This window comes from Lepidochelys kempii, chromosome 8 (assembly GCF_965140285.1).
Source record: "Lepidochelys kempii isolate rLepKem1 chromosome 8, rLepKem1.hap1, whole genome shotgun sequence".
Lineage (NCBI taxonomy): Eukaryota > Metazoa > Chordata > Testudines > Cheloniidae > Lepidochelys > Lepidochelys kempii.
In genome coordinates, this window is record NC_136387.1 from 96,271,985 (window position 1) to 96,286,408 (window position 14,424).

A 14,424-nucleotide genomic window follows, 5' to 3' on the forward strand; every position below is an offset into this window, starting at 1 on the left:
GTCACTCCATATTTGTTTATTATTTTATATACCAGGAACAAAGACATATTGTTATCTTACCTCTGAGCTAGGTAATAGTTATTGTATTTATTAGTATCCCCAAGGCAATCAAATAATATGGGCTAAATTCTGCTCTCAGCTACACTGGTGCAAGGCTGGTCAGTGGGGCTGTAGGGTAGAAATGAGAACAGACATTGGCCTTGCACCTCTGTTCCCCTCAAATAAACAGAATTAGTTGGTCTGAAAATCTCTTTTTACTGCTGCAGCGTTTCCTTTTGCAATCTGCTGGTTGCTTAATATTCCATTTATTCATTTTAAAGGTGAGGAAACTGAGGCCTTGTCCAATTAAAGAAATGATGGAATGGAGACTATTTTTAGCTGCCCTTGGGAATGGAGATTGGCTTTGCCCCTCTGCCAGCCTGAGTAATATAAAATGAAGGTCCAACATTATCTGTGGTGTGGTACCCTGCCCCCCACGCCTGCTCAGCTCAACAATGCATTTGCTTTTCCAGGAGTGGGGTCAGGCTAGCAAAGCAACACCATCCACGCTTCAGGAAAAGAAAGCACCTTCTGTGGCAGCATTGCCCCAGCGCTTTCTCTCAGGATTCCTCATCCCCACGTGGCACCTGGTCTCGCTCAACGCGCCGAGCGGGCACGCACAGGTCTGGAGCGCCCAGACAGCCCGCCCAACCAGAAACGTCACCGCCTCCCATTTCAATGCACACACACGCTGGAGGAAGCGAGCAGGGCAGCAGCCGACGGCAAACACTCCGTTAGCGAAGGCGGTAAGCCCGGCTGCATGCAACCAGCACTCAAGGCATTATCACACGGAAGGAGAGAGCGCGATGTGCCACCCAGGACTAACCCGGCTGCTGCTCTTCCATCTGCTGCTGATCAAGCTGCACGCTGGCAAAGGTGGGTGGGGAGCCCCGTGTCCATGTCCTCTGCACGTGGGCGCGCGCGTGTCGGGGGGTAACCGCGCAGCATCGCTGGGACCTGAGCAAGGGCAAGCCCTGCATTTGCCTGGGTCTCTCGCTCTCCCTTTTGACGACTGGCTGCACGCGCTGCGTGTGGGATTCCTGGCCCTGCACAGGAAGCCAGTTGGCAGGGGTTCCCTTAACTTTGATCCGTGCTATACTGGGGGGGAAGGGCTGACGCCTTGTTTGAAGGGAAAGGCTATCACCGATGCTAGCCGACCGGTAGTGACAGGAATTCATCTTTTAAGCTAAGGGAAGATTTGTGTGGCCACCCGTAACCCAAACCCAGGAGCCCCGCTCCCTCTCTGCAAAGGAGCAGGTCCCCTTCTCAGCTTCAGGTTGGGGTCAGTTTCCATTTTGTGGGGGAAGGAAAATATTTAGGTAAACGGAGAAGCTGACAATGGTCCCCCAACATGCGATCTGCCTTTTGCACTGACAATGAATAGCCGCTAGGTCGTTGGTGCTTTTACTGTGGCATTTCCTTACCCTTCCCTCCAACCTCCTTTTGCCCTTAAATCAATGCCGGGTTATTTCCCAGAGTGCGTGAATTAGATGCTTGGTGTGTGCACGATGCCGCTTTTCACAGGGGGGGTATATTTAGCCGGGGAGAAGGGGATTATGGTAACCTACTTTAAGCAGAGGTGCATTGTCCTTGTGTTACTAAACACATGCCTCCCCCCCCCATGCAAAACAGCGCTCCCCCCATGCCGTGCCCCTCTCCAGGGGAGCCCTGTGTGTGCGGCGAGTTAAGAGTCCGCGGCGGGAGCGTGGCCTGAAGCCCCGGGCCGGGAGGATGCGGCCTGCAAAGCATGCCCCGGGCGGGGGTGGGCACGGCCGGGAAGCGCGCCCTAGCCCACGCGGCTCTGCCTCTGCCGCCCGCAGGCGCCGCCAAGGAGTGCGAGGAGGATCAGTTCCAGTGCCGGAACGAGCGCTGCATCCCCGCCGTCTGGAAGTGCGACGAGGACGACGACTGCTCGGACAACAGCGACGAGGCGGACTGCCGTGAGTGCCCGAGCCGCGCTCCCGGCCGGACGCCCCGCTCGCAGGCAGGGGTGCCGGATTGGCCGCGGGGAGGGTGGGCTGCGTGGGGCAGAGGCGAGCTGGAGCAAGCTCGTGTCTTCCGCTGGGGCTGCCTCTTGCAGGCTGCGGGAGCGCCATGCATTGCACGGGGGCACCCGGCGGCGCCTGGCTCCCGGGGCGTGTGTCCCTGTGTTTGGAAAGGAGTTTTCGACCCCCGGGGTGTGGGTGTGTGTGTGTGCGCGGCCGGCCTAGAAAGCAATCCTGTCCGGAGACTCGGGGGAGCCGGCGCCCGGGCAGCCCTGGGCACCGCGCGCAGGCTGGAGAGACGTCTCCCAGCCCTGCTGTCCCTTTCTCCGCCTGCGTTTCCCCCTGGGGCCGCATCACAGCCCCCGCTGCTGCTCGGAGATAGGCTTCTCCCTCTTGCCGGAAGGGGCGGATGCAGCGTTGAGCCTCGGGGAGAGCAGCGCAGCGCGCGTGTGTGTTGGGGGCGAATTATATCCCTATGCCCTGGGTGACAGTAGCGGGTCCTGCCCTGCCGCAAAACCTGGCCCAGAGGAAACGACTGTAAATTTGCGGTTCCATCCTGTTCTTTTTTGAATGAAGCCGTCGCTTTTGCCGGCCCCGTTTCGGATTGGCTGCTGGGAGACACCAGATCAGCCACATGGCACAAGCTGCCTATAGAAAAGTGGGAAGGGTTGACTAGTTTTTATTTGGTGCACCCTCGGCCATCCTCCTCCAAGACTCTCCCTTGTGCCCTTGCGCAGGTTAGAGGATAGGCTGTGAAGGTCTTCTGGGGATAGTGCCCTGACAGGCTAAATTTACAAAGGCACAGCGGTTTATTATTGCACCGTCAAAGTGAAATGCTTAGCGATGGGGATGATTTCAACTCTTTACCTACAAAATCTTGTTCTGGTGGTGATTCATCCTGAAAAATTCTAAGTTCGTTAAAAGAAAAGGAGGACTTGTGGCACCTTAGAGACTAACTAACAAATTTATTTGAGCATAAGCTTTCGTGAGCTACATATGCTTAAGCTCACGCTCAAATAAATTGGTTAGTCTCTAAGGTGCCACAAGTCCTCCTTTTCTTTTTGCGGATACAGACTAACACGGCTGCTACTCTGAAACCTGTCAAAGTTCGTTAAAGAGGTGGAGAGTTATAGTTTTCAAAATCTTCCTCCTCCGTATGTTAAACACTGACTTTTTATGGTTCTCCTTCCTCTTACTGTTATATCCTTGTTTTGACAAATCCTGTGTATGTGGGAAAACCCTAAGGAGAAATCATTGTTCAGGTTTAGTTCCTGGTGGTTTTTTTTTTTAAGTTGCTCATAGGACAGATCTTGAAAGAAGTTCAATTTAAGTATGTATATACAAGGATTACTGAAACAAATATGACAGGTTTCAGAGTAGCAGCTGTGCTAGTCTGTATTCGCAAAAAGAAAAGGAGGACTTGTGGTACCCCCCCCCCCCCGAATGCATCCGATGAAGTGAGCTATCGCTCACGAAAGCTTATGCTCAAATAAGTGTGTTCGTCTCTAAGGTGCCACAAGTCCTCCTGTTCTTTTTGAAAAAAATATAGTGAATTAGCCAGTGTGCATGTGCACAACTGCTTACTATTGGATAGAATCGGAACTACTCAGTTGTGTGTCATCAAGCCCCGTGCTGGTAACAGAATATAGTAGTGTAAGTGGGAGAAGAAGAGGGTTTATGCTTTTGGAGCAGGGCGGCTTGGAGTTCTACCTCCTCTGTTCCTGTGATGTCTCAGTCGGCCTTGGGGTTATGGTTGGCAAGATGCCAAAGTCCTAGACAGTTGCACATTTGTTATGCTATCAGTACACATGCTTGTCCCTTGTGTGTTGCCATGTAAGTTCTGTGGGTAGCAGCACTTCTCTCAACCGAAGTATGCAAGAAACATCCATGAAAGCAAAGAAATATGGAATTAAGTCCATTGTATCTACAAGAGACAAAACAGCACTGCAGGTTTTGCTGTGGCAGCTGACCTGAAATACCAAAGGCATGTCTTGAGAATTATATACTGTATAGGATAATAGCCATTGAATTCACACTTTGTTGTAATTCATGGGATGAGCTCTGCAGACTTCATAAACCACAAGAACATAACATGAGCAGCTGATGAATGGCAGCAGAGTCTAGGGAATAAGTTACGGTCATGCATTTTTCACTCTATTTCTTGCTATTAACATCCTTGCAGTTTTTAATCAATTTAACATTTACAGTCTCATCCTACAGTCCTTTCTTAGGCAAAACTTCCACTGAATTCAGTGGGAGTTTTGTTTGTATAAAGGTTGTATGGTCATGGCCTGAATGGATTCCTAATGTTCTGATTATTTTATCCCAACTCACAATGAATAGTCCTTTACCCTCTGAATAGTCCCATTAGAATCAGTGAGACTTCTTAAAAAGCAAGACTGAGTAAGGATCAGGACCTCCCCACCCCCAGGCCTCCCATGAAATACCGAGTCAGAAAAGATAAGGAATGTAAAATGATATTTTGATGAAGCTCTGGTTTGGTTATATTGTGCCATGTCAGATCGGTCAGGTATGTAATTGTGTTTTCTTAGAAGTTTTACTTCTGCAGCTTTTAGAGTTTTTTGAAAAAAGGCATTTTATGGCATGTGCCTGGGATTCTGTTTGCTGGTAAATGTTAACAAAGGGGTCATTGGTACATATGTAAGGAATTATACTATATTGTAGAGTGCAGACTAGCATATGAACATGGATTAGGTGGGTGTATTATAGAAATTTCCCATATGGACTGATCATTTAATTAAAATATGGAATTTGCAGTGGACTTCATTCAAATGGTCTTCATTCAAATTACATTTTTCACATGCTTATTTTTGCTAGCTTGTATTTACTTATTGCTGAACATTGATTTCTCTGAAATAATGTTAAAAGGAAAATATATGAGTGTTTATAATATAAAGCACAGGTGTACATAATATATGTACCCAGAGTATGTTCAGTACGCTTTTGTTTCTAGATTAACACACTACTTTCGTTGCTACTGAAGATACAATAATATATTAAAAACAGTATTTGGAATTTACACATTTGAAGAACTTGAATTTTCCACAGTTAACTACTGAAGGAGTGATGGACAGGGAAAAGGAAAATATATATAGCCCTGTAGTGGCAAATGCTGTGGCAGACCATTCCATTCTCAGTCTCTATATTCACAAAAAGAAATGGAGTACTGTGGCACCTTAGAGACTAACCAATTTATTTGAGCATAAGCTTTCGTGAGCTACAGCTCACTTCATTGGATGCATACTGTGGAAAATACAGAAGATGTTTTTATACACACAAACCATGAAAAAATGGGTGTTTATCACTACAAAAGGTTTTCTCTCCCCCCACCCTACTCTCCTGCTGGTAATAGCTTATCTAAAGTGATCACTCCGATGAAGTGAGCTGTAGCTCATGAAAGCTTATGCTCAAATAAATTGGTTAGTCTCTAAGGTGCCACAAGTACTCCTTTTCTTTCTCTTTACAATGTGTATGATAATCAAGGTGGGCCATTTCCAGCACAAATCCAGGTTTTCTCCCCCCCCCTCCTGTTGGTAATAGCTTTGTGATCAGGATAAGCTATTACCAACAGGAAAGTGGGTTTTGGCAGGGGGGAGGGGGGTGTTGGAGAAAACCTGGATTTGTGCTGGAAATGGCCCACCTTGATTATCATACACATTGTAAGGAGAGTGATCACTTTAGATAAGCTATTACCAGCAGGAGAGTGGGGTGGGGGGAGAGAAAACCTTTTGAAGTGATAAACACCCATTTTTTTCATGGTTTGTGTGTATAAAAACATCTTATGTATTTTCCACAGTATGCATCCGAGGAAGTGAGCTGTAGCTCACGAAAGCTTATGCTCAGATAAATTGGTTAGTCTCTAAGGTGCCACAAGTACTCCTGTTCTTTTTGCGAATGCAGACTAACACGTTACTCTGAAACCAGTCTCTAAATTCAGTTAGCTCAGAACTTTCTCAGAAGTATGTGATATGCATGTGTTAACAGATTTCTTATTGTATTTATCTTCACTTCTAGGAGAAACAGGATAACCCTTGTTTCAGAGTAGCAGCCGTGTTAGTCTGTCTTCGCAAAAAGAAAAGGACTTGTGGCTGTAACTCACGAAAGCTTATGCTCAAATAGATTGGTTAGTCTCTAAGGTGCCACAAGTCCTCCTTTTCTTTTTAGGATAACTCTTGTGGCTAGTATGTAAATGATCAGCTTGTAAAATAAACGGCTCCTTGTGGTTGTTGCCATTGAAATGCTCGGTTACAAAATGTTTCAGTTTTTTTTAATAGTTCTATGAGAAGATGACAATTTACTGTCTGCTTGTGGGAAAATAGGGAGTTGATGGAGTGGCAGTACTCAATGTGCTTCTTGCTAGAAGCCGCCTTTGTACACAGACTGAGGCTTTTCCTGTTTTCTGCTGCTCTACTGCCTGGCGAGTCTACTGTTGACTTTTCCAAGGAATTTGAGATTCCAAAGGAGGAGTCTGAGCACCTTGCTTCATAGAGGTTTCCTCTGGGCTTGATTTCTTACACTGAATTTCTTCCTTTTTGATTGGGAGTAGTGTGTCTGAAAGCATCCCTGTATTCGCACCCTACATATTATTGTAATAATCTTTGTACAAAATATGCCTTGTGAGGTATCATATGAAAACTTAATATCTTGAAAAAAGAAAAGGAGTACTTGTGGCATCTTAGAGACTAACCAATTTATTTGAGCATAAGCTTTCGTGAGCTACAGCTCACTTCATCGGATGTTGCTCACGAAAGCTTATGCTCAAATAAATTGGTTAGTCTCTAAGGTGCCACAAGTACTCCTTTTCTTTTTGCGAATACAGACTAACATGGCTGTTACTCTGAAACCTATGATAATCAAGTTGGGCCATTTCCAGCACAAATCCAGGTTTCCCCCCCACACACACAGGCACAAACTCACTCTTCTGCTGGTAACAGCTTATCTAAAGTGATCACACTCCTTACAATGTGCATGATAATCAAGTTGGGCGATTTCCAGCACAAATCCAGGTTTTCTCCTCGCCCCACACAAACTCACTCTCCTGCTGGTAATGAGGTGAGAAAATGGGGGGTGAGAAAACCTGGATTTGTGCTGGAAATGGCCCAACTTGATTATTATACACATTGTAAGGAGAGTGATCACTTTAGATAAGCTATTAACAGCAGGAGACTGGGGTGGGAGGAGGTATTTTTTTCATGCTTTCTGTGTATATAATAAGATCTTCTAAACTTTCCACAGTATGCATCCGATGAAGTGAGCTGTAGCTCACGAAAGCTTATGCTCAAATAAATTGTTAGTCTCTAAGGTGCCACAAGTCCTCCTTTTCTTTTTGCAGACAATATAGAGTCTGATGTTGACATGCAAATGTGCTGTCTCCTGCCATCTCCTCCCCCTGCTGTCTTGAGGCCCATTTACTACTTACATATAAATTGAGGTAAACACACATTCCTTTGTTTAGGCTAGACCTGTTCAACAACTTTTGCCTAGGCGGGTCCGTATGGTTTTGAATATGCACTAACCACATCATACAGGGAGATTTCACGGCTTTATAAATAATGTTGCTACATACATTTTCACCATGATGTTATTGACCAGCAAGATATTAAAACAGGTTTCAGAGTAACAGCCATGTTAGTCTGTATTCGCAAAAAGAAAAGGAGTACTTTTGGCACCTTAGAGACTAACCAATTTATTTGAGCATAAGCTTTCGTGAGCTACAGCTCACACATTTCAGAGGAACAGCCGTGTTAGTCTGTATTCGCAAAAAGAAAAGGAGTACTTGTGGCACCTTAGAGACTAACCAATTTATTTGAGCATGAGCTTTCGTGAGCTACAGCTCACGAAAGCTCATGCTCAGCTCACACATTGTAAGGAGAGTGATCACTTTAGATAAGCTATTACCAGCAGGAGAGTGGGATGGGAGGAGGTATTTTTTTCATGCTTTGTGTGTATATAATAAAATCTTCTAAACTTTCCACAGTATGCATCCGATGAAGTGAGTGTAGCTCACGAAAGCTTATGCTCAAATAAATTGGTTAGTCTCTAAGGTGCCACAAGTACTCCTTTTCTTTTTGCGAATGCAGACTAACACGACTGTTACTGTGAAACCTGTATATTGTCTGCCTCACTGTTTAAGTAAACTTTGCTTTGAGGGGTAATCTTCAGAAGAATCCACATCAAAGATTCACTGGATTGTAAAAGAAAGAGGCAGAAAACCCCTAAGCTGTGTCTCTTTCACCTAAGAAGACAAAAAAGGGTCGTGGCTACACTACAAAATCAAGTCGACCTAACTGCAGGCGCCGCAGTAATTACATCGCTTGTTTGTGTCTACAGTTTGCTCTTTGTCTTAGCAGTGCGCATCCTCCCCAGGAACCTGTTTTGATTGTACTGTCAGTGTGGGGCATTGTGGGATGGGTCCTGAAAGCTAGTAACAGGCAGCATAAGCAACACAGTTTTGACCTGACTATGTTGACCTTGACTCTACGCTGCTTGTGGAGGTGGAGTTATTAAGTCGGAGTAGTGGGGCATTTACATTTTGCTCCTGCCCACGTAAGTGTAGAGACTTCCCTAGTTCAATCGACATAAACTGCCTTGTGTTGACCTAACTCTATAGTGTAGACCAGACCTCAGGCACCAGCATCTTTGGGCCTCTGGGGGAGATCCTGACCAAAGAATTGTCAGTCACCATCTTGCTGGAAGACTGGGGGTGGGACAGGCCTTTTTAAACAAAGCCTTGAACCAAAATTTACCAGATTAAGTCTAAGACTTTTAGATGTAAAAAGAAAAGGAGTACTTGTGGCACCTTAGAGACTAACCAATTTATTTGAGCATGAGCTTTCGTGAGCTACAGCTCACTTCATCGGATGCATGCCGTGGAAACTGCAGCAGACTTTATTTATACACAGAGAATATGAAAAAATACCTCCTCCCACCCCACTGTCCTGCTGGTAATAGCTTATCTAAAGTGATCATCAGGTGGGCCATTTCCAGCACAAATCCAGGTTTTCTCACCCTCCACCCCCCCACACAAATTCACTCTCCTGCTGGTGATAGCCCATCCAAAGTGACAACTCTTTACACAATGTGCATGATAATAAAGTTGGGCCATTTCCTGCACAAATCCAGGTTCTCTCACTCCCTCACCCCCCTCCCAAAAACCACACACACAAACTCACTATCCTGCTGGTAATAGCTCATCCAAAGTGACCATTCTCCCTACAATGTGCATAATTAAGGTGGGCCATTTCCAGCACAAATCCAGGTTTTCTCACATCCCCCCCACCCCCATACACACACAAACTCACTCTCCTGCTGGTAATAGCTCATCCAAACTGACCACTCTCCAAGTTTAAATCCAAGTTAAACCAGAACATCTGGGGGGGGGGGTGGGGGGTAGGAAAAAACAAGAGGAAAGAGGCTACCTTGCATAATGACTTAGCCACTCCCAGTCTCTATTTAAGCCTAAATTAATAGTATCCAATTTGCAAATGAATTCCAATTCAGCAGTTTCTCGCTGGAGTCTGGATTTGAAGTTTTTTTGTTTTAAGATAGCTACCTTCATGTCTGTGATTGTGTGACCAGAGAGATTGAAGTGTTCTCCGACTGGTTTATGAATGTTATAATTCTTGACATCTGATTTGTGTCCATTTATTCTTTTTGATGTGTTTTCACTGTTATTTGCTTGTGACAGTTTTGATCTTTATCTCTCATACTTGAATTCACTTAAATCCATCTTCTTTTGTTCATAAATTTGTTTTGTCTTTAAACCCATCCAGTTGTGTTTAAACTGAACTGTCTGGTAACTCCAGTTAAAGTAGAAAATTGTTGAATATTGACTCTTTACAGTGGTAATAGATCTTAATATCTGAGTGTCTAGGAGAAGGCTGGACAGCGCAGAACACACACTTCGGGAAAATTCAGTACTGGGAGTATGTTGCTTCACCCTGCAAGTAACAACCAAGGCTGGTGAAAGCCAGAGTGTGTCTGGTGTGTTGCTGACAGGCTGCTGGGTTCAGAGCTGCTGGACCAGGGCTGCAGTTATACCCAGACAGGATGTTACCTGCATGCTGGCAGGCTGTTTGTGAGCAGCCCAGGTGGGAGCTACAGCAGCAAAACATTGTGAGGCACCCAGCGTTGCAGGGCAGGTGGTGATACAGCCCCTCACTGATCTGGATTGCACCGCAGGATGGGACAGGTAGTAATCAAGAATAGTCCTTTCTGTCAAGCATTTGATGTAGAATGAGTGTGGCTAAATGGAAATCAAGGGATGAAATGGTGATGCCTCTTTAGTTACTGGATATGGAAGATTACCCAATCCCAATTTTTAAAAGGGGTTAGGTCAGACCTGGAACATGGTTATATAGCACTTTCACAAGTTGTAGGGTCAAATTCCTCCATGGGCTAACTCCATTATTTTAGGGGTTTTAAATAAGGGATGAATTGGGAACTGTCTCTCTTTAAAAAAAGGAAAAAGGTACTGAGGATCATCTGCCTTTTTTTTAAACCTTTAACCAGTCATATGTCCTGCTATAGTTGATGAAGGCAACTTTGCGTCCCTGGAACACTTATGTGGGCAGGCCGCAGAATTTGGCCCTATGTGAGTAAGATGAGAAGGATTTGACCCCCAGACTAATTGGATTAGGAGTTGGTCATGTGGTTTTGTAGAGTGTGTTGTCATGTGAGATTATTTATCTGGAAAAGTTATAAGGATACAAAATATTAATAGGTGTGTGTGTGTAAGATTTGGTTTAATTAAAAATATCTAAATCCAACATATTTGCAGAGTCTTTCTTAAGTGCCTCTGACTTCGCTGTGATGAGGTACTATTTCAGTCCATAGTATGGTGCCATTTTAGTGTTATTACAGTCAGAAACATTAAACTATTTTATTTACTTTAGATATTTTTAATTTAAAATATTAAAGGGTCCATCCTACATTAACAACTACAAGTGCTACTCACATTATGAAGGCAAATGTATTTCAGAACAGAGCAACATAAATGATGAGGCTGGAGGTATCGATCTGTGAGGAAAGTTGAAGAACTGAATAAGTAGGTGTAGCTTAGCTAAGTGACAACTAAATGGGAACATAGTAGTCATCTATAGTGTTTGAAGAGTGTAAATGCCAATGATGGAGAGGAATTGGGACAAGAGAGTTTATCAGGAGTAATGAGAACAGAGCTTCTTCTTGCCAAGTTACGATGTCTCTGCAGTGCTAACAGGAGGCAAAAGTAGCGAAAAAGGATTTTTTGTTAAAGTCACCAGATATATGCAGGTGGTTAAGTAGGAAGATAGCTTTTTTGCTCGGTTGCTTTTCTGGTCACAACTGCACTTTGTAGTGGGTGGAGCCCCCCTTTGGGGAGGATAGCCCCCAGCTCCCTCCCTTCCACCCACAACCCTCTCCCCCGCAGCCGGAGTAATGACCCCCCCCCTTGGCCAGAGGAGCCCCGGGCTGGCTGGAGGCCCAAGCACCCCCGCCCCTCCCCAGGTCGGAGGAGCCCTGGGTTGTCCGAAGCCTCGAGCCTGCCCCCTGTACCTGCCCCGAGGAGCCCTGAGCGCCCCCCCCCCCACTTGCCCAGAGGAGCCCCAGGCCAGCCGCAGCTGCACCTCCCCTCCCCAGACCCCAAGCCTGGGAAAAGCCGCAGCGTGACTGTGTTTCTTTCCAAAGAAGACCTGAGCTTTTGATATGCCCCATGCGGGTTCCGGGGTGGCTGAGTATTTGCTACTCAGCTTCCTGGGTTCATCAGTAATCTCTCTGGAGTCCAAGGAGATTACTGATGATCTCGGGAAGCTGAATAGCACATACTGCCTCCTTAGCAACCCCAGAACCCACATGGGACATCATAAAGCAAAAACTTCCGTCGCCAAACCTGCAACTGGTTGTCTGGCAGCAGCAGGAGCATCAGGGGATGCAGAATCTCCCTTGGCCTATTATACCCCAGGAGTACAGTAGGCAGATATCCATGGTGTCAGAAGCTTTCCTAAGGTCAAGGAGAATGTGGAATGAATGAGTTCTGATCTAGCAAATCTTTTGTTTTTTCTACTTTTGAAGACAGAGTTGTTAGCTACATTTTCTAAATAAAAAGAACAGGAGTACTTGTGGCACCTTAGAGACTAACCAATTTGTTAGAGCATAAGCTTTTGTGGGCTACAGCCCACTTCATCGGATGCATAGAATGGAACATATAGAAAGAAGATATATATGTACACACATACATACAGAGAAGGTGGAAGTTGCCATACAAAGTGTAAGAGGCTAATTCATTAAGATGAGCTATTGTCAGCAGGAGAAAAAAACTTGTGTAGTGATAATCAAGATGGCCCATTTAGACAGTTGACAAGAAGGCTACTTAACATGGGGAAATAGATTCAACATGTGTAATGACCCAGCCACTCCCAGTCTCTATTCAAACCCAAGTTAATGGTATCTAGGTTGCATATTAATTCAAGCTCAGCAGTTTCTCATTGGAGTCTGTTTTTGAAGCTTCTCTGTACAGCTCACTGTAGAGGCTTGAAAAAATCTGACAAATACTGATACCTTTGTCTGTTTCTAATGGACAAGAGCCCAGGTGGCTTTGTTTTGTTTGCTTCCGTTTTTGATTATTAGCCAGTAATGCATACTGCTCTAGGAGCAGGGCAAACTGCAGCAACGTGGAAGCTCATGTGCTGGGTGAAATTCATCCCTGGTGTGACTCTGGAGGCTTGTGAAAGTCACACCAGGGGTGAATTTGCCTGAGTGTTTTCTTCCCCTTTCTCCCTGCCTTGTGTTTTCGCTAATTTCTTGGTGATAGATTTTTAAAAAATAGATAGTGCTCTTGTGTTTTAGACCGTACCTACTTGCAGTGGCTCTTTGATGTTTCTCTTCCTGATTTTAGATTTTCGAAACCCAAAGCTCAGATATATTTGCTGTTCTTGTCATAGGGAGGGAGCAGGTTTGAAAGGGTTGTAGGGGAAATGGTAAGTGGGAGAGGCAGATGGATTTTGGCATCTAAGGAGGGGGGTCAAGTTGAGAAGTTTGCTATGTGGGAGGTACAGAAGCATTGGCAGTAGGGCATTAGGAATGGGACATTCATTATTGAGGGGATACTAGTTTGGCATGAACGTCTCTCGCTCCCTGTACTATCTACTTCACTTTCTGGCCTTGCTGCTAGCTCTCTTGCTCACCACACTCCTCACATCTTGGAATTTTTAAATTTGAACTTGAAGCGCATAGTGTCCATACTGAGCTCCACCCTTCTGAATCATTACACATCTTATAAGAGGTTTCTGATCCCTATATTTTTTCCAAGCCCCCAGAAAAATGTGTGGATTCTGTTTGAGTTTTCGAGTATTGCTTCTTGTTTTACAGCACTGTTGCAGTGTCCCTAGTCGAAAGCAATTGGTCTATTCCTGTGTAACTCTCCTCTAGCACAAGCGCCTGGTTCTAGCCAAAGGGAAGCTGCATACTTTTATGCTACATGGTTAGGAAATGTTAGAAATACGGAGCCTAATTTCTTCTAAAATGCCTTTTCCTGTTAAAATCATTAATATTTAGATTACTCCAAGGTGGGGGTATGAGCCTTTTGATATAATTCATGCAAATTTTTCTGCTCCATGAAAATTCCTGCTGAAATGCAAAAGATAACTTGTAAAGTCTAATTAATGTGTTACAATAATTCTGTGAACTACTTACAAAAAAATCTAATGTTAAAATAATGTCAGGAGTCAGGCTTTAAATAAAGGGAAGCCAGGAAATTCAGAGTGGGGGGTTAAAACTCCATTTTAATGCTACCTCAGTAAAGAGACTGTTGTGTAATAAGAAGATGATGGGTCCAGCAGACCTGCGCTCTGTTCTATTACCTGTTACCTTTGCCTCAGAACAAAAGGTGAACCTTCATATCTCTTCAGAGGTTTGAATCTGAAGAGTCATGATCACGTTTGAGGCTTGAATTTGGTTCGCTATATATTGAAATAACTAGCACCTCCACAGTGCTCTTCAGTAAGGTGAGTGAGTAGCATCACTCCCATTATACAGGTGAGGAAACTATGGCACAGAGAGCTAGTGTATGGTCAAGGGCATACTGTAAATCAGTGGCAGAACCAGGAGCAGAACTCAGATGTCCTAAATCCAAGTGTCCAATCCACTTGAGCATGCTGCCTGCCCAAAGGCACCTGTGGGGCTAATGATAAAATTTCATTCTTCATTCCAGATTACCTGGCTTTTGTAGTTCTGAGTCAGAATCTGGCAGTTAGTCTAACCTTGCAGAGTTATCACAAAGAGTGAATTTAACAATAGAGCTCTAGAATCTACTAGAGAATGGGATTTATAAGAGGTTTAGATTAGAATAACACTGAGGGCCATTAGCCGGGGCCTTGCTATCAAATTGCTGTAAAGGAGATGTTTT

At 44.8% G+C, this 14,424-nt stretch overlaps 1 protein-coding gene across 2 annotated transcripts in view; it reads left to right on the forward strand.

Moving 5' to 3' along the window:
* Positions 1 to 724: 724 nt before the first annotated feature.
* LRP8 (LDL receptor related protein 8) overlaps positions 725 to 14,424 on the forward strand; it is a 298,522-nt gene continuing 284,822 nt past the window's right edge. Inside the window, exons 1-2 of one of the 2 annotated variants that reach the window (XM_073357653.2) lie at positions 725 to 915; positions 1,860 to 1,979. In XM_073357653.2, coding sequence (XP_073213754.1) covers positions 846 to 915; positions 1,860 to 1,979 — 190 coding nt within the window. In that variant the 5' untranslated portion in view covers positions 725 to 845. The remainder of the gene's footprint in view (positions 916 to 1,859; positions 1,980 to 14,424) is intronic. The other variant, XM_073357654.2, reaches the window with a different exon arrangement.